Consider the following 19110-nt stretch of genomic DNA (forward strand, 5'->3'; position numbering starts at 1 on the left):
GAGGGTTTAGTTCGTTTTGGAGCTCGTGTAACATGCAGCCCGGGATACCATCTGGTCCCATTGATGCTGTGTTTTTTACTTTGGAGAGGGCTGCTTTCACCTGTGTGTCTGTGATGTCTGGAGGACTGCATTCTTCTGGGATAGACACAGGCCCTTTTGGGGGGGGGTGAAGTTTGCACTGAACCTGTCCGCCAGGATGTTGGCAATGTCTGTGGGTTCAGTGTATTTTGTGCCATTTTGCACCAGCTCAGAGGAGATCTGAGAGCTGCCACCCATATTGTTGACGTAGCTAAAGAACACCTTGTGATTATCTTTAGAGTCTTTGGCGATTTTTCTTTCGAAGCTGGCCTTTGATGATTTTATGAGGGATCGAAGTTTCTTGCTAGTACTGATCAAGGATCCCTTCCCCTTTTGGGATTTTGCCTTGTCATGTAATAGTTTCCTCCTTCTGTTGTATAGCTTATTTATGGCCAGGGTCCACCAGACTGGTCTCCTGTTTTTGGAGGCGTGAGTCTTGGTTTTATTGGGATGGCACGATCCATGCATTCCTGTAGGTGCTCATAGAGTGCATTTGTAAAGGATACTACGGTTTGGGTAGCATTTTCCAATAGCCCGGGGGCTTTGAAACTTTCCACCTTGGTCTTGAGAAGTGTGAAGTTTGCTTTTGAGAAATTTTTCACATTGGTTTCCTTGGCTGGGGGCGGGATTGGGATGTGGATGTCCATTGTGATAAGTTTATGGTCTGATCTTACCAACGAGGGATTTACCTCTGGTGTGGAGCATTGAGCCCCCATGTTGGTGATGACCAAGTCCAATATGTTGTCCCCTCTTGTGGCAGTGGTGACAAGTTGTTCCATGGCATTTGAGTTTATAAACTCCAGGAACCGTTGGGCAAAAGAGTTGGGACTTGAGTAGTTTTCCCAGTCAATGTTTGTGTAATTGAAATCCCCCAATATCATGGTGTTTGGTGAGACCTTCATAATCTCCAGTGTTTTCAGGAAGGCCAAGTGGGGATCCTGAGACAAGGTAGGTAATCTGTAGCAGGCTATGAACTGAAAATTAGTTTTACCTACTGTTAGTTGCACATGGATGGTCTTCGCTGCCTCGTGCGGTGCCACTAACCTGGAGGTGTGGGTATCCTTCATGAAAATGGATACTCCCCCGCCTTTAGTATTCCAGTCCAAGTTCTGGGGCCAAAAGGAATGGTATGAGTTGAATCCTGGTAGTGCTGGGGTGCTCTCTGGAGCCTTGAACCAGGTTTCTGTTACTGTACAGATATTGATTTTCTCCATACTGAGGAGTGCCTCGAGTGCATGCATCTTGAGGTTTAGACTTCTGGCATTAAGTAGCATTACCCTTAGTTTTTTGTTTCTGGTTTTGTCTATGGAGGTGGGTTTGTCTTTTGAGCTTTGCCTAAAAAAGGCACTATGGGGGTGGCAAGAGCCTTAGCCAGTATTCGAAAGCCTGTGTGTGACAGGTGCAAGCCATCGCTGGCGAAGCAACGTGGCTTGTCAAGCATGTCATACCAGGCTGACAGACACTGGATCTCCTTTGAATGACACCAGTAGCTTAGCCAATTGTTAAAATGGATCATTTTGTCTTTATACTGCGGCATCATTCTTAGTGAGGGCAATATGCTACTCAGGGTCAGGGTCATACCGGCCTGGGCTACATGATCAGAGAGCTCCTCTATGTCTCTTTTCATGTAGTCCAGGGAAGTATGTCTCAGGTCATTCACACCAACATGGACAATGACAGAGTCATATTTGTACCTGCTGTGGAGTGACCTGAGTGCCTGTGTTATGTGGTGGATCCTGGCTCCCGACAGGCAGCTTACAGTGACCTTCTCCTTGTTCAGTCTGGTGAGTGGGACATCAATGTGCCTGACAATAGAGTCTCCAATTACTAGTGTATTAGGTGTGTTATTTAGCCTTAGGGGCTGTGACTGTGTGGCACACTGACTTCGTGAAGTATGTGATATGTGAAAGTTGTTGTGGGGTAGCGGTTGCTTGGATGTCTGCTTTGGGGGTCTCTGCTGCTTTGGCAGATTTTTATTTAGAGCCTCCGAGTATGTTTTTGTGAGTTTGTGTCTTGTTTGCTGGTGCTTTTGGTCTATATGAGACTGGTTATGTGGTGCGAGTGGTTTTCTTCTCCTCCTGACTGACTGTGCCAGTCTTGGGTTGAGAGAGCTCGGCCTCCAATTTGGCTGTATAGTTGCATCTTTCACAAATATTTGAGTTTGTTGGAAGGAGGAGAGGGTTGTCTGTGTACATAAGGCAATTGTAACATTGCCTCAAGATTCCCAGATTTTCTAGCTGGACTGGAGAGTAAACCTGAAACTGCACTTTGGACATGCCTGGATAGTTTAAAGAACTGGTTTATTGATTGTCCGGAATGGACGAATAGGGAACCTTGTACTTCTAGATAGTATAAGGGGGTGTAGTGCTAAAGTTTGTTAGTGCTTACTGAGAAATTTGAGCAAGTGCTGGGCTGTATAAAGAAGGTTGAGTGCTTACTTTGAGAGTTTGACTAGTTCTAAGGGAAAAATTGAAGAGCAGACTTTGTGGAGCCTGGAATTGTTAGAAACTGCTTAAACAGCACTGTGCGACGTTGCGCTACATTGTGCGATGCACAAAATCATGCAAAACTGAGCTAAAGTGGGTTTTAAGGCAGGGAGTTTGAAAGAGATAGGAAATGGCCCAAAACGGCCAAGAAGCTACTAGTTACTAGGCTGAGACCACTCCTCCAGGGACAGATAGGCTGCTCAGAGCTCCCCACTCTCACTGGTGAACAAAGAAGCTTCCTCCTATCCAAGTAAGGGTATGGGCAACACAGGAACTATGACACAGCCTAGAATTCAGCAAGACCTGAAAACTGGGCTATTCTAGTTCAGAAAAGGTGGGAAAATAGGATATTTTTTTCACTTATACAACAGAAACTAGGCACAGGAATACAGTAAATGCTTTAGATCGGCTAGTGCACTGGAGTGTGTAGCCTACAACAATTAAACAAGGCAAAAACAACATTTAAAGTGCAAAACACAAAAAAATGCTGAAAAATGCAGAAAAACAAACTTTGCAAAACTCAGATAGTTAGAAAACTCGCTTTTCGGTGAGACTAAACATTCGCTGGTAGGAAATTAGAAAAAAAGTACTTATAATCCGTTAAAGTCTCTCTTTCACTTTCTGCTGCTTGTAGAACTGTGCAGGACACCACGAGGAGCTGTGCTGAGTCTGTTACAAGCGCAAAACCGTGCAAAACCATGCTAAAGTGGGTTTTAAGGCAGGGAGTTTGAAAGAGATAGGAAATGGCCCAAAACGGCCAATAAGCTACTAGTTACTGGGCTGAGACCACTACTCCAGGGACAGATAGGCTGCTCAAAGCTCCCCACTCTCACTGGTGAACAAAGAAGCTTCCTCCTATCCAAGTAAGGATATGGGCAACACAGGAACTATGACACAGCCTAGAATTCAGCAAGACCTGAAAACTGGGCTATTCTACTTCAGAAAAGGCGGGAAACAAGGATATTTTTTTTTTTTTACTTATACAGCAGAAACTAGGCACAGGAATACAGTAAATGCTTTAGATCGGCTAGCGCACTTGAGTGTGTTGCCTACAACAATTAAACAATTCAAAAACAACTTTTAAAGTGCAAAACACAAAAAAATGCAGAAAAACAAACTTTGCAGAACTCACATAGTTAGAAAACTCGCTTTTCGGTGAGACTAAACAGTCGCTGGTAGGAAAGTAGAAAAAAAGTACTTATAATCTGTTAAAGTCTCTCACTTTCTGCTGCGTGTAGAACTCTGCAGGACACCACGAGGAGCTGTGCTGAGTCTGTTACAAGCGCAAAACTGCGCTAAAGCGGGTTTTAAGGCAGGAAGTTTGAAAGAGATGGGAAATGGCCCAAAACGGCCAATAAGCTACTAGTTACTGGGCTGAGACCACTCCTCCAGGGACAGTTAGGCTGCTCAGAGCTCCCCACTCTCACTGGTGAGCAAAGAAGCTTCCTCCTATCCAAGTAAAGATATGGGCAACACAGGAACTATGACACAGCCTAGAATTCAGCAAGACCTGAAAACTGGGCTATTCTACTTCAGAAAAGGCGGGAAACAAGGATATTTTTTTTTACTTATACAACAGAAACTAGGCACAGGAATACAGTAAATGCTTTAGATCGGCTAGCACACTTGAGTGTGTTGCCTACAACAATTAAACAAGGGAAAAACAACTTTTAAAGTGCAAAACACAAAAAAAATGCAGAAAAATGCAGAAAAACAAACTTTGCAGAACTCAGATAGTTAGAAAACTCGCTTTTTGGTGAGTCTAAACAGTCGCTGGTAGGAAAGTAGAAAAAAAGTACTTATAATCTGTTAAAGTCTCTCTTTCGCTTTCTGCTGCTTGTAGAACTCTGCAGAACACCACAAGGAGCTGTGCTGAGTCTGTTACAAGCGCAAAACCGCACTAAAGCGGGTTTTAAAGCAGGGAGTTTGAAAGATAGGAAATGGCCCAAAATGGCCAATAAGCTACTAGTTACTGGGCTGAGACCACTCCTCCAGGTACAGATAGGCTGCTCAGAGCTCCCCACTCTCACTTGTGAACAAAGAAACTTCCTCCTATCCAAGTAAGGATATGGGCAACACAGGAACTATGACATAGCCTAGAATTCAGCATGACCTGAAAACTTTACTATTCTAGTTCAAAAAAGGCAGGAAACTAGGTTTTTTTTTTTGTTTTTTTTTTCACTTATACAACAGAAACTAGGTACAGGAATACAGTAAATGCTTTAGATTGGCTAGCGCACTTGAGTGTGTAGCCTACAACAATTAAACAAGGCAAAAACAACTTTTAAAGTGCAAAACACAAAAAATACAGAAAAATGCAGAAAAACAAACTTTGCAGAACTCAGATTGTTTAGAAAACTCGCTTTTCGGCGAGACTAAACAGTCGCTGCTAGGAAAGTAAAAAAAAAGTACGTATAATCTGTTAAAGTCTCGCTTTCGCTTTTTGCTGCTTGTAGAACTCTGCAGGACACCACGAGGAGCTATGCTGAGTCTGTTACAAGCACAAAACCGTGCTAAAGCGGGTTTTAAGGCAGGGAGTTTGAAAGAGATAGGAAATGGCCCAAAACGGCCAATAAGCTACTAGTTACTGGACTGAGACCACTCCTCTAGGGACAGATAGACTGCTCAGAGCTCCCCACTCTCACTGGTGAACAAAGAAGCTTCCTCCTAACCAAGTAAGGATATGGGCAACACAGGAACTATGACACAGCCTAGAATTCAGCAAGACCTGAAAAATGGACTGTCCTAGTTCAGAAAAGGCAGGAAACAAGGATATTTTAATTTTTTTTCACTTATACAACAGAAACTAGGCACAGGAATACAGTAAATGCTTTAGATCGGCTTGTGCACTAGAGTGCGTACCGTACAACAATTAAATAAGGCAAAAACAACTTTTAAAGTGCAAAACACAAAAAAAATGCAGAAAAATAAACTTTGCAGAACTCAGATAGTTAGAAAACTCGCTTTTTGGTGAGACTAAACAGTCGCTAGTAGGAAAGTAGAAAAAAGTGCTTATAATCTGTTAAAGTCTCTATTTCGCTTTCTGCTGCTTGTAGAACTCTGCAGGACACCACGAGGAGCTGTGCTGAGTCTGTTGCAAGAGCAAAACCACACTAAAGTGGGTTTTAAGGCAGGGAGTTTGAAAGAGATAGGAAATGGCCCAAAACGGCCAATAAGCTACTAGTTAGTGGGCTGAGACCACTCCTCCAGGGACAGATAGGCTGCTCAGAGCTCCCCACTCTCACTGGTGAACAAAGAAGCTTCCTCCTATCCAAGTAAGGATATGGGCAACACAGGAACTATGACACAGCCTAGAATTCAGCAAGACCTGAAAACTGGACTATTCTAGTTCAGAAAAGGCGGGAAACAAGGATATTTTTTTTCTCTTATACAACAGAAACTAGACACAGGAATACAGTAAATGCTTCAGATCAGCTAGCACACTAGATTGTGTAGCCTACTACAATTAAACAAGGCAAAAACAACTTTTAAAGTGCAAAACACAAAGAAATGCAGAAAAACAAACTTTGCAGAACTCAGATAGTTAGAAAACTCGCTTTTCGGTGAGACTAAACATTCGCTGGTAGGAAAGTAGAAAAAAAAAGTACTTATAAAAGTAAAAGTACTTATAATCTGTTAATCTGTCCATAACAGGAATTATTAACTGAATGGGCACATCATGCATATGTGCCAAACCTGGCTATGAGAAAACCACCCAGACCTTTAATAGTAAAGATGCAGTCTTACCAGCAGAAGGAGTTGATTCTGTCAAAGCTGTGGCAGAAGGACAAAGTACTAAAAGTGGAAGAGAGCAGAGTGTTTGTGGAGAATGACTACTCATACACTGGGTAGAAGAGGAGTAAATTTATTCCATTAGTCAGGGAATGTTGAGAAGCAGGCATGAGATTCAAACTACTTTACCCAGCTATCTTCATAATATTTTTCCTTGGAGGAACAAAGTAATTTTTTGATGAAGTACATGCTAATCAAGAAATACAAAATTTGTCCAACAAAAACTGAGCTGTGAAACAGAAGGAAATTCTCCCTCTTGTTCTTCTGGTAATAAGGACCACAGAGAAACTGTGCCAGTGAAACCTTTTCCAGTGTTTCAATGGAAAATGCTTGAGAGATGGAAAAAAGCACAAGAGTTCACTAGAAGAGTTGAGAATAATTTGGAAATGAAGAAGAGACAGGGTTTGGAAGATAAAGATGAACAGGAATACAACAAGAAAATCTAGAAATATTGGAGTTTCTTGGACTTTGTAAAACTTATAGGGGCTCTAAAGCATATACCCTACTTCACGTCATCAATGTTTGGAGAATAAAATCCTTAACTTGGAAAATGATGAATGTGGGATTACAAATCAATAATTATATTTGTGAAACATGACAGAAGAAGGAAATCTGGAAGTAATGGATTTCTTTGGACTTTATTAAACTTGTAGAGGACTCTAAAGCATATACCCTACTTCATGTCATTAATGTTCAGAAAAATACTCCGGAGAGGGTAAGAGGAAGGAGAAAGTTATCTGTAAGTAAACAATTTTTTTTTCTTAATAGTACTATTTAAAGTGCATGACTTTCTTTGCATGCTATAAAGTTTTTTCAGTTAACAAGTGTAATGGGGATAGTAATGTAAACAGGTGCTCCAGTTTTTTTTCTTTTTTTTTCCCCTTCTCCCTTCTTCTCACATTCTCCTTATTTAATTTTAAAGAAATGTAGACACCGTAAGGTAAAAAAAATCTGGTTAAAAAAGCATGGCAAAAGAAAAATTATTGTGTTTTCACTCATTCTTGCATAGGGGAATGACTGGTTTAAGGCCATTAGTTTAATATAGTAACAAGTTTTAAGAGAAAACAAGTAAATGAAAAAAAGGATATTGAATATTATAAGGCTTTTTTCTAGTAAACAGTTTTGTCTCTGATTCTCATGTCTGTAGAAGACAATCTGATAAATAGAAATGGATTGGAGAAAATGTTTTCTGAAAGCATTCAAGTGTTTTCCTGGCTGAGAAAGCTATAAAGATAAGACAAAACCAGACCGCAATTAAAAGAACCACAGGCTGTACCATGCATCTTACACAGATAACCTTTCATTTAGTTAGCTTGAGTCTATGTTTGTGGCTGTCAATTTGGAACATTTGTTCCTATTAATAGGGTAAAACTTCAATATTTGAAAATGAACATAGTTTTTAGGGGTATTGTGTGTGTGTGTGTGTGTGTATTTTTTGAGGGTTTTCAATAAAACAGTTCTGTAAGATGTGACATAGATTCAAATGGAGATGGCAAGAAACAACTGTAGAAAAGGTTAACCTGTCAAACAGTACATGCATGTAACACAAAAGCTGGAACTAGACATTTAACAAAAAAGCTGTTATATATAAAACGTGGGAATAATAATTTCTTAAGAATATGATCCTTTCTATAATGTCTTTAAACATTAATAGTCTCCCAGATAAATGCAAAAAGAAAGAGTAGTGAACTATATTAAAAATGTAGACTGCAAATAGCTATGCTACTGGAGGTACACTTGGAAAGAACTGAACATGTGAATTTGATAAAGAAAGGTTTCAGGATAATTATTCAGTGGAAAGAGAGAAGTACTTATAATAATTGCAAGAGGAGCTCCAGTAGTAATAGAAGAGGATAAAAAGACAGTAATGGTGGATTTGCAGTATTAAGAGCTACTGGCAAGGGATGAGGATTACATTGGCATGTATTTATATTCCACCAAAAACTGTTATAATGGAGCTTAAGAAAATTCTGGGAGAAAAAAAATCAGATTTCAGCAAGGAATATTACTTATAGGTGGGGACTGGAATTTGATTTGCAACCGTGAAGATGTATCTGGGGGCCAGAAGGGAAAATATAACAAAGGAGGGTATATTTTTAAAGAAATTTATGAAAATATTTGGCATGGAAGATGTGAATTCAGTACTATGAGTTCTAAGTTAATTTACATATTATTCCTCAGGATACAAAAACTTGGCTAGGCTAGACAAAAGTTACATTTCACAGGCACATTTGCATTAAATTGCAGGTCTTGATACACATCAAATAACTATTTCAGACCATGCACCAATAATAACTAAAATAAAAACACAGGGTAATGAAATAAAAATGAGACACGGGCACTTTCCCACCTGTCTGTTGAAAGGAAAGGAATTTAAGGAATGAGTAGTAGAAATTATTCAGGAGCTATTAGAGAAGATAGAAACTTCTGAAGATATAGATACGGAGTGGTATAAAATTAAAGTGGATTTTAAAACTAGGGTGGAAATAAAAGAAAGGGAGATATGGTTAAGAAGTAACAAGAATTATTTAGAGCGACTGACAAATGTTAAATATTGCAAAACAGAGGGAATCTCACAGAACAGGAAGAGTTGCAACTGCAGAATGCTAAACAGAAAATAGGGGTTTACCTCAATAATATGCATGAGTTTAGAAAGGTTGCTGTTAAGCAACAGTTTTTTGATAATAACTGTAGACCACAAAAACCTTTAGCACAATGACTCAGCCATCAGAAGGTAGAAAGCACTGTCACCAAGTTTAGGGAGCTTATAACAAGAAAGATAATAAGGGATCCTGTAGAAATATTATAAATATTTGGGACATTCTGTGAAAGTCTGTATAAAGCTGATAAGTGTGGAAATCGAGAAAAGGTACAAATGGAAATGTTTATGGAAGAAGTAAATATGCCAAGGTTAGCTGTAGAGGAGGCTTGACTACTAACAGTTATGATAAGAGGAGATGAGATAAAAATGGTAACATATAATCAATCTACAGGAAAAATCCCCAGGAACAGATGGTATTCCTGTGGAAGCTTGGAATCTAGGAGGAGAAAAACTGATAAAGATCTGAAAGGTTTTGTTTAACACTATTTTAAGAGGAGAAGAAGTACCAACATTCTGGAAGAAAGCGGTGGTAGCTGTAATACCTAAAGAGGGTAAAGATCCATTAGATCCGGCTTTATACACACCCATTTCAATACTAAACCATAATTATAACATGTTTATGTCTATAATGCCTAAAAGAATGGCAAAAGTGATGCCAAAATTGATAGATGTGCATCAATGTGGTTTTGTGGAGGGGAGCCAAACATGTGACAACATTAACAGAACACTGATGATCCAGAGGGAAGCAGAATGTAAGAAAATACCACTGTTGTTGGTGGGTCTTGATGCAGAGAGAGCATTTAGCAGAGTAAGCTGGGACATTATGAGCAGAGCAATGGAAGCATTTGCATTTCCTGAAAAAAATTATATGGTTGATTAAGAGGATATATGAGGCATCGGAGGCGAAAATTAAACTGGGTGGGATCCTCGGTGATAATAAACCAGGCAGGGGTGTCCTCTCTCTCCCCTTTGTTATTTGCATTATATTTAGAACCATTGGCAAAGAAAATAAGGGACTCAGAAATTCAAGAATATAATTGGTATGGTAGTCAGGCCCGGATAAATGGGGAGGGTTGCGTCAGGAAGGGCATCCGGCGTAAAACTTCGCCAAATCTTTTCATGCAGTCACCAGTTAATATTTCCATACCGGATCTGTCAAGGCCTGGGTTAACAACGACCGCCACCAGTACTGTTAGCCAACAGGGTGCTGGCGGAAATTGGGCTACTGTTGGCCAAAGGAGGAGAAGAGGCGGAAGGCATGGCCGAAGGCAGGAAGAGAGGAGAAAGGCTAGGACTGTGGTAGTGAGGGTCGGAACTTTGAATGTTGGCAGTATGACTGGTATAGGGAGAGAGCTAGCTGATATGATGGACAGAAGGAAGGTTGGTATATTGTGTGTGCAAGAGACCAGATGGAAGTGGAGTAAGGCTAGGTGTATCGGAGGTGGGTTCAAATTGTTTTATCATGGTGTGGATGGGAGGAGAAATGGCGTAGGAGTTATTCTGAAGGAACAGTATGCGAAGAGTTTGTTTTGGAGGTGAAAAGGGTGTCGGATAGAGTGATGTTTATGAAGCTGGAAATTGATGGTGTAATGATTAATATTGTTAGTGCATATGCTCCACAAGTTGGGTGTGCAATGGATGAGAAAAAAAAATTTTGGAGTGAATTGGATGAAGTGGTGATGACTGTACCCAAGGGTGAGAGAGTGGTGATTGGAGCAGATTTATATTGTTAGTGCATATGCTCCACAAGTTGGGTGTGCAATGGATGAGAAAGAAAAATTTTGGAGTGAATTGGATGAAGTGGTGATGACAGTACCCAAGGGTGAGAGAGTGGTGATTGGAGCAGATTTAAATGGGTATGTTGGTGAAGGGAACAGTGGGGATGAGGAAGTGATGGGTAGGTATGGTGTTAAACAAAGGAATGCAGAAGGTCAGACGGTAGTGGATTTTGCGAAAAGGATGGATATGGCTGTGGTGAATACGTATTTTAACAAGAGGGAGGAGCATAGGGTGACATACAAGAGTGGAGGAAGATGCACACAGGTGGATTATATCTTATGTAGGAGGGCCAGTTTGAAGGAGATTGGAGACTGTAAAGTGGTAGCCGGAGAAAGTGTAGTTAGGCAGCATAGGATGGTGGTTTGTAGGATGATGTTGATGATCAAGAAGAGGAGGAGGAGTGTGAGGGCAGCACCAAGGATCAAATGGTGGAAATTGAAAAAGGGTAATTGTGAGGTGGAGTTCAGGGATGAGTTAAGACAGGCACTGGGTGGCAGTGAAGAGTTACCAAATAGCTGGGTAACTACAGCAGAGCTAGTAAGAGAGATGGCTAGAAAGGTGCTTGGTATCACATCGGGACAGAGGAAGGATGACAAGGAGACATGGTGGTGGAATGAGGAAGTACAGAAGAGTATTCAGGCAAAGAGGTTGGCAAAGAAGAAGTGGGATTGTCAGAGAGATGAAGAAAGTAGACAGGAGTATAAGGAGATGAGGTGCATGGCAAAGAGAGAGGTGGCGAAGGCTAAGGATAAGGCATATGAAGAGTTGTATGAAAGGTTGGACACTAAGGAGAGAGAAAAGAACCTGTACCGATTGGCTAGACAGAGGGACCGAGCTAGGAAAGATGTGCAGCAGGTAAAGGTGATAAAGGATAATGAGGGAAACATACTCACAAGCGAGGAGAGTGTGTTGAGGAGATGGAAAGAGTACTTTGAGGGGTTGATGAATGAAGAGAATGAGAGGGAGAGAAGGTTGGATGATGTAGGGATAGTGAATCATGAAGTACAATGGATTAGCAAGGAGGAAGTAAGGATAGCTATGAAGAGAATGAAGAATGGAAAGGCTGTTGGCCCAGATGACATACCTATGGAAGCATGGAGGTGTTTAGGTGAAATGGCAGTGGAGTTTTTAACCAGATTGTTTAATGAAATCTTGGAAAGTGAGAGGATGCCTGAGGAATGGAGAAAAAGTGTTTTGGTACCAATTTTTAAGAATAAGGGTGATGTGCAGAGCTGTAGTAACTACAGAGGGATTAAATTGATCAGTCACAGCATGAAGTTATGGGAAAGAGTAGTGGAAGCCAGGTTAAGAAGGGATGTGATGATTAGTGAACAGCAGTATGGTTTCATGCCGGGAAAGAGCACTACAGATGCGATGTTTGCTCTGAGAGTGTTGATGGCGAAGTACAGAGAATGTCAGGAGGAGTTGCATTGTGTTTTTGTAGACTTGGAAAAAGCATATGACAGGGTGCCTAGAGAGGAGTTGTGGTATTGTATGAGGAAGTCCGGAGTGTCAGAGAAGTATGTAAGAGTGGTACAGGATATGTACGAGGGTAGTGTGACAACGGTGAGGTCTGCGGTGGGAGTGACGGATGCATTTAAGGTGGAGGTGGGTGGTTACATCAAGGATCAGCTCTGAGCCCTTTCTTATTTGCAGTGGTGATGGACAGGTTGACAGATGAGATCAGACAGGAGTCCCCATGGACTATGATGTTTGCAGATGACATTGTGATCTGTAGTGAGAGTAGAGAACAGGTGGAGGAGACCCTGGAGAGATGGAGATATGCTCTAGAGAGAAGAGGAATGAAGGTCAGCAGGACTAAGACAGAATATATGTGTGTGAATGAGAGGGGGGATAGAGGAATGGTGAGGATGCAAGGAGTAGAGGTGGCGAAGATGGATGAGTTTAAATACTTGGGGTCAATAGTTCAGAGTAACGTTGAGTGTGGAAGAGAGGTGAAGGAGAGAGTACAGGCAGGATGGAGTGGGTGGAGAAAAGTGTCAGGAGTGATTTGTGACAGATGAGTACCTGTAAGAGTGAAAGGGAAGGTCTACATGAGGGTAGTGAGACCAGCTATGTTATATGGGTTGGAGACAGTGGCATTGACAAAAAGGCAGGAGTTTGAGCTGGATGTGGCAGAGTTAAAGATGTTAAGATTTGCACTCGGGGTGACAAGGGTGGACAGGATTAGGAATAAGTATATTAGAGGGTCAGCCCAGGTTGGAAGGTTTGGAGACAAAGCCAGAGAGACAAGATTACGTTGGTTTGGACATGTGCTGAGAAGGGATGTGGAGTATATTGGGAAAAAGATGCTAAGGATAAAGCTACCAGGTAACAGGAAAAGAGGAAGGCCTACGATAAGGTTTATGGATGTGGTGAGAGAGGACATGCAGGTGGTTGGTGTGACAGAGCAAGATGCAGAGGACAGGAAGAAATGGAAACAGGTGATCCACTGTGGCGACCCCTAAAGGGAACAGCCAAAAGAAGATGAGGATGATGATGATGAGTCAGGAAAAACTGGCTGTATTTGCAAATGACATTATTTTATGCCTGACAAAAACAGAAAGGGACATTACAGTGTTGTGGAACATATTGAGACAGTTTCAGATATTTTCAGGATACAAATTTATGAAGCTAAAACAAAGGCAATAGTGGTAAATTATGTGCCCACATATGAATTGGTTCAGCAATATCCATACTTATGGAGACATAATAAAATGAAGTATTTAGGAGTATGGATTAAATATGATTCCAGTGTAGCAGCTAAGGAAGGATATGTGGGAAGAGACCAAACAAAAGATAGTACACAAACTGAGGAAATGGAAGCTCTGTTATATGGATATCAATAGTAAGGTACAAGCAGTTAAAATGTTTTTAGCCCCTTTAGTCTTATACACAGGTCAGGCATGTTTTTATCAACCAGGGGAGAAGTTGTGGATATCAATTAATAAAGAGCTGAAGGATTTTATCTGGGAGGAGAAGTCGGCAAGAGTCAAGTGGGAAAAACTTATTCTTCCAGTAGCACAGGGCAGATTGGGATTACCTAATTTCAAGGGGTATTTCAGAGCAACACAGTTAAGGCTCCTGTACATACCACAAGCAGAAAACTATAATTCAAAGTGGAGAGGAAAAAGCTCAAGAAACAAGGAAAGACTGGCATTTTGGATGCATAACTTTAAGGAGAATAACAATGATCACACAGAATATTATATTCATAAAGTAGCAGAAAGTATTCTAAGAACTAAGCCAACATGGGAATGGAGAAAGGAGATTCTGCCGCTAGAGATGACTGCAATTAGGGATACAGACTATAGCAAGAGGGGGCTGGAATTTATTGAAGAAAACTGGCAAAGGAACAAAGGTATTGGGAGCAAATAACTAGAGAGGGAAACGTACTAGAATGGGAAGATGCCAAGAATGTATTTGGTTTCAGGTTATAGATTGCCTTCCCTATCAAGGATTGATATCAGAGTATATGCAAAGAGAAAGAAATGGGGGGTCCTAAACAAAAGACCAACACTGGTACAGTTTTTAGTAGAATCTAGAATAGAAGTTGCCATTAAGAAAGGAATAATTAGTAGAGCATATAAAATATTGCACAACTTTAAGAATCAGTCAGAGGAGGTTAGAAATGATTGGGAAGAGAGACTGGATAAGCAATTCACAGAGAAACAATGGGGGATATATGTATGTCTCCCAAATATGCATCAAAGTCTAGACAATTTAGGATCTTCACTCGGAAGTGTTTACAAAGCTATTTTTATACCCCAAGTAAACTTCAAATAATTTTTCCTCAGGTAGACAGCATATGTTGGAGGTGTGATGTGGAAGAAAGAGGTAACTGGGAACATATTTTCTGTGGGGGGTGGTAATGATTTGGCAGACTTTAAAGATTCCCTGCAGACTTCTCTGTCAGAGATGCTGGTTGAGTAAATTGATGTAACTAAGGAAATTATTTTTTTGAGCTATGATACAGAATCAGAATTTGCTAGGCCTAGTAAGGCCTTGCTGAGTCTAACTATGATGCCTGTCAAAAAAGCAATTACTAGAAAATGGAAATCAAAGTCTAAACCAACTTTGCTAGAAGTAGCAAAGATCGCAACAGAGATAAAACAACTGGAGTTATGATGTTTAGTAAAGGGTAGGAGCAAATTACAAAGAAAAAAATGGGAATTGTGGAATCAATACATGCAGAGAGGAACAAGGTTTAAAAGCAGGCAGATTGTCAGTGTCACACATGATAATTTAATAAAGATGTTTCTTGTTTAAAAAAAAAGTTTCCACAGAGGCACAGCTGAGTACATCTGTGCCAAGTGACTGTCACACCCACCCATCCACTTCTACAACCAACACTTGGCCTACTCTTCCTTTATAAGTATTAAGTCCACCTTAGTCCCTTACTTTTCCTGCATCCTAGCCTCTATGGTGTAAATACTAAACTATTTATTCATATCTTTAAAGATTTTACTTACGTTGTTCATATTTTTCATTCTTGTTACTCATAGTGTTGTTTCACATGCTGTCTTTTAACACTGTTTCCGGTTTTCATCTATATTTGCTTCATTGCAGCATTTTTTACCTGTTTTACTCTTCTAAGTGCTTTGCATGTGACCTAGGTCATGATTGAAAATGGTCCATTTGGATCAACTCATTTATCCAGTTAACAAATTAATAAGTAAATTACAGTTACATACAAATATAAAGATGAGCTGAAATAAAAATGGTGGTGTAGTAGAATTGTCTTCAGTGCTTGAGCTATAGCTTTAATTGATATTTTGTTGTTGCTTTTTTACAGTGTAGTAAAGGAATATTCTCTGCCAGAGGTCCTAAAGCAGCTCAATTTAACTCATAAGCAGGTATTTTTCTTTTATTTTCTTTGTAACTGGACTAACCAAATTTGTATGGAAACATTTAGATAAATTATGGCGTTTTTAAACCAAAGGAAAAAGTATTATTTTGAATGAGAAAAATGACTGTTCTTGGGATTCAGAACCTGGCATGGGAACATAAGGGTCACAGTAGAGATGCTGATTTGTGCAATGTGGCTTGAAGTAATTATCAGTTAAGAAGGAGGCATTTACTGACTCAGCTATTAACTAACTAAGAAATCTGCTCACAGAAATGACAGTGCTTGAGAAGAAGGTTAATTGTTTTGTGAGTGTGGCTGCAGAAGTCCCAAGCAACAGTAGCCTGCATGTTGTATGCACAGAAATATGTAAGCCCACACACGTAAATTTGGACGCTGCATGAATTGCTCCAAGCTACAATATGTGGCTCATGGCAAGGTCCCTACTAAGTTTTAGTCATTGCAAGGAAATAGGAGTATAAGAAAGTCAGAAAGGGAAAAGTGCAAGCAGATGAACAGACAGAAGGACACAGTGAAGGAAAGTATGGGAGTACAGAGGGGGAGAAAGGGTATTCTGTTTTTTGGGACAACTACTCATTTATTTTTCAAGAAGGATAAATGGGAAGGGATGTTAGGGGAAGAAAAAGAGGGTATCAGAATGGGAGTAGACAGATGAACAAACATAAACTAGACAAAGACTGACTGAGATGTGCTGACACAAAGTTAGGGCTGATAATGGACAAACACATATGCTAGCACAAGGAGGGCAAATGATGTTGAGGAATATTTATCTACAAACACGGGAGGGAGGGAGGTACACACAGGTTAGGGGAATACCAGGATTGTGTGTAAGGCTGGACTCCATCTCCTGATTGTGCTATCTTTGGCAGGGCCCAGGCAGAGGTCAGTAACCACTATGACTGCCTTCCCTTCTGGGCCCTGGCTCAGATGTAACACTTGGAAATGACAGGCAAAAGTACAACTCTGCAAGTTGCATGAGGAAGAACTTCAGAAGGCCAGTGTGGGTTCTAAGCCACTGGTCCACAAATTCTTCCGTTACCTTCTCCAACTCCTGATGGATAACAAAATGTGACCCCTCTAGCAATGTCACCAGAGGGAGTAACAATACCCCCCCTGACCAGAAGCCACTGAGGACACCTTTCAGTCCCCCTGTAGCACTACCTCTGTCTCCTGTTGGAGAGGTAGGCCTGGAGGCAGATGGTAATCCAGCAGGAAAAAGACAGGCACTGTGGCAGAGCGATAACCATTGCAACACCACAGGAACAGCTATTGCTGATCCTGCATAAAATAGTGACATAAAGGAGAAAATGTAAAAAGAAAGCATCAGATAAAACTATGAATGAAAGCTAACAACAACGAAAGAGAGAAAAAATAAAAGATTACTATTCTGTCTGCATCTGGTAATCAACCGTACAGATAACTTCAGGTGGATGTAACAGCTGGGTTTGTTGTTATGCCAAGGGCTGTAACACTAACTAGGTATGGAATGTCATATTTTCCTTTTGGAATATGCGTCTACAAAGATGCATTTTTGCACCAGTTGCCTTGGTGCAGGGGAGGGACTGCAACACTAATGTAGGGATGATACTATTGGCCATAAGAGTGCATGGAAGGTGTGCATGGGTGTGCCCCTGGAAGCATGTCATGTGGGACAAGGACAAAGACAGGTCATGTGAACATGGACAGTGTTACAGGCCAACAGACATACTGTGCCAATGTGTTATACCAAAGGCCGACGAGACTTTGGTAGTAACACAGGCAGCTGTTAGCTTATGGTGGGCAACTCCTGTAACATAAGTTGATATGTACTGTAGGACAGAACTGTTGCAACTTACGAATGCTATGGAATGCCATTTGGAAGCAGTACTTGCATGGGCATTTGGAGGGCTGATGTGAAAACAATATAATGAGATGCATACCTTGTGTGCCATAGCATGTCCTGTTCTGTTGCAATGTCCACAGAATGGTAGTGGGCCAAAAGCCCTGAATGTTGACATAATGTGGCAGTAGGCATGACATATGCATATGCTGAGCTGGGCATATGTTTGCAAATGTGGGATGCGTAGATCCCCAAATATGCCCTGTGTGCATGTGGGTTATCATACAGCATATATATAGAGGCTGTTTCAAACAATATGCAGTGTTATCACTTACAGGTGCTACAGTTACCTCTGCATAGTTATAATAGTAGGTAATACAATGCTGCTATGACATACAGAACTTGTGTATTAGAGGATAGCCCTGCATCTGGAGAAACACTTGTTCTTGTTTTGCTGTAGGGGCTTATTATCCTTGATTTTCTCCAGAACTGAGAAATATTAACAAAAAACAAAAGCATCATGAATTAAGTATCCAGCAAGGGTCCCTTTAACTATATGCAAAATAACAGTATAATGACCTGCCTTGTGTACCTACTGTGCATCTCTGGAGCAGTCTCACTTACCTGTTCATTACATTGGCATAGTAAGTTGAGATGGTATTTCTTCAGGTCATTACATTGGTGTCTGCACTGCCTAGCAGAGTGGTAGATACAAGTAGAAGCAGTCACTGTTCTTGCAAAGCTATGCATAGTCATCCAGTTTATACTAGGGAACCTAATTAAATCCCTCAACAGGTGCTCCCAGTGGTTCCTGTACATCAGATACAGAAATATTTTGCTCTGTGTAAAGCAACACCTGGGTGGCCTGTCATCTTTAGTGCCTTTGTAAGCCATAGTCATGTATCAGGTCACAGTCCAGAGGCATGTGGTAGCTCTCTCATGTCCACACATGTTGCTGTTGCTGGTATGTGATGCAGAACAGAAAGCATTCAGTTTGCATACATGCCATTGTGAAACCATAGCATAGCATAGCATAGCTTGAATATACATGGCGTGGCAGGATGGTGTTAGGATGTGAACTGTGGCATGTAAATAGTGTAACAACAGCACAGTACCCATATACATTTTCATTTTTGCATTTCAACATTTTTACAGGCTATAATATTACAGTAGTTTTCTCCAGATCCTGACGGAGTCAGCGACCCACCCACATATATGGACTATGATTTGCAGGTACTCATACAAGTGAACAGTGTCAAATAAGTCTCATAGTACAACCTTGGACAGGTGCATAAATAGTTCAGAAACGTGTGCAAAAAATAGCTACAATAACTCATTAAGAGCTTCAAAATTCTCAGTAAAAGCAGGTGCTGCCATTCCTTTGCACATTGTTCTGTGGAAGTTTGGTACAGCGCAACCAGTAGAGTGACACACAGAGTGACTAGTTAGGACTGAGACCCTGAAACTCTGTACAGTTGCACACAATTCATGTGAGGTAAGTGACTAGGAGGTGATACCTGCACATTTTGTTTTAGTGCTTTGTACACATGCTGTCGGTATATGTTGTAAATTACTTGAAACAATATTAGGCTAGGGGGTTGAGTTGCACAGTGACAACAGATGAATTCTGTCATGGGTAATATGCATAGGATAAGGGATTTATGGCATGGTATGATACTTACAGATG

General features: G+C 40.8%; 1 protein-coding gene across 3 annotated transcripts in view; it reads left to right on the forward strand.

Moving 5' to 3' along the window:
* The window catches only part of LOC122798472 (flap endonuclease 1-like), a 444201-nt gene that overhangs the window by 300410 nt on the left and 124681 nt on the right, over positions 1-19110 (forward strand). For all 3 annotated transcript variants that reach the window (XM_044067423.1, XM_044067425.1, XM_044067424.1), the window contains exon 7: positions 15533-15593. In XM_044067423.1, coding sequence (XP_043923358.1) covers positions 15533-15593 — 61 coding nt within the window. The remainder of the gene's footprint in view (positions 1-15532; positions 15594-19110) is intronic.

The sequence above is a fragment of the Protopterus annectens genome, chromosome 3.part1 (genome assembly GCF_019279795.1).
Source record: "Protopterus annectens isolate FY-2018-M chromosome 3.part1, PAN1.0, whole genome shotgun sequence".
Classification (NCBI taxonomy): Eukaryota; Metazoa; Chordata; order Ceratodontiformes; family Protopteridae; genus Protopterus; species Protopterus annectens.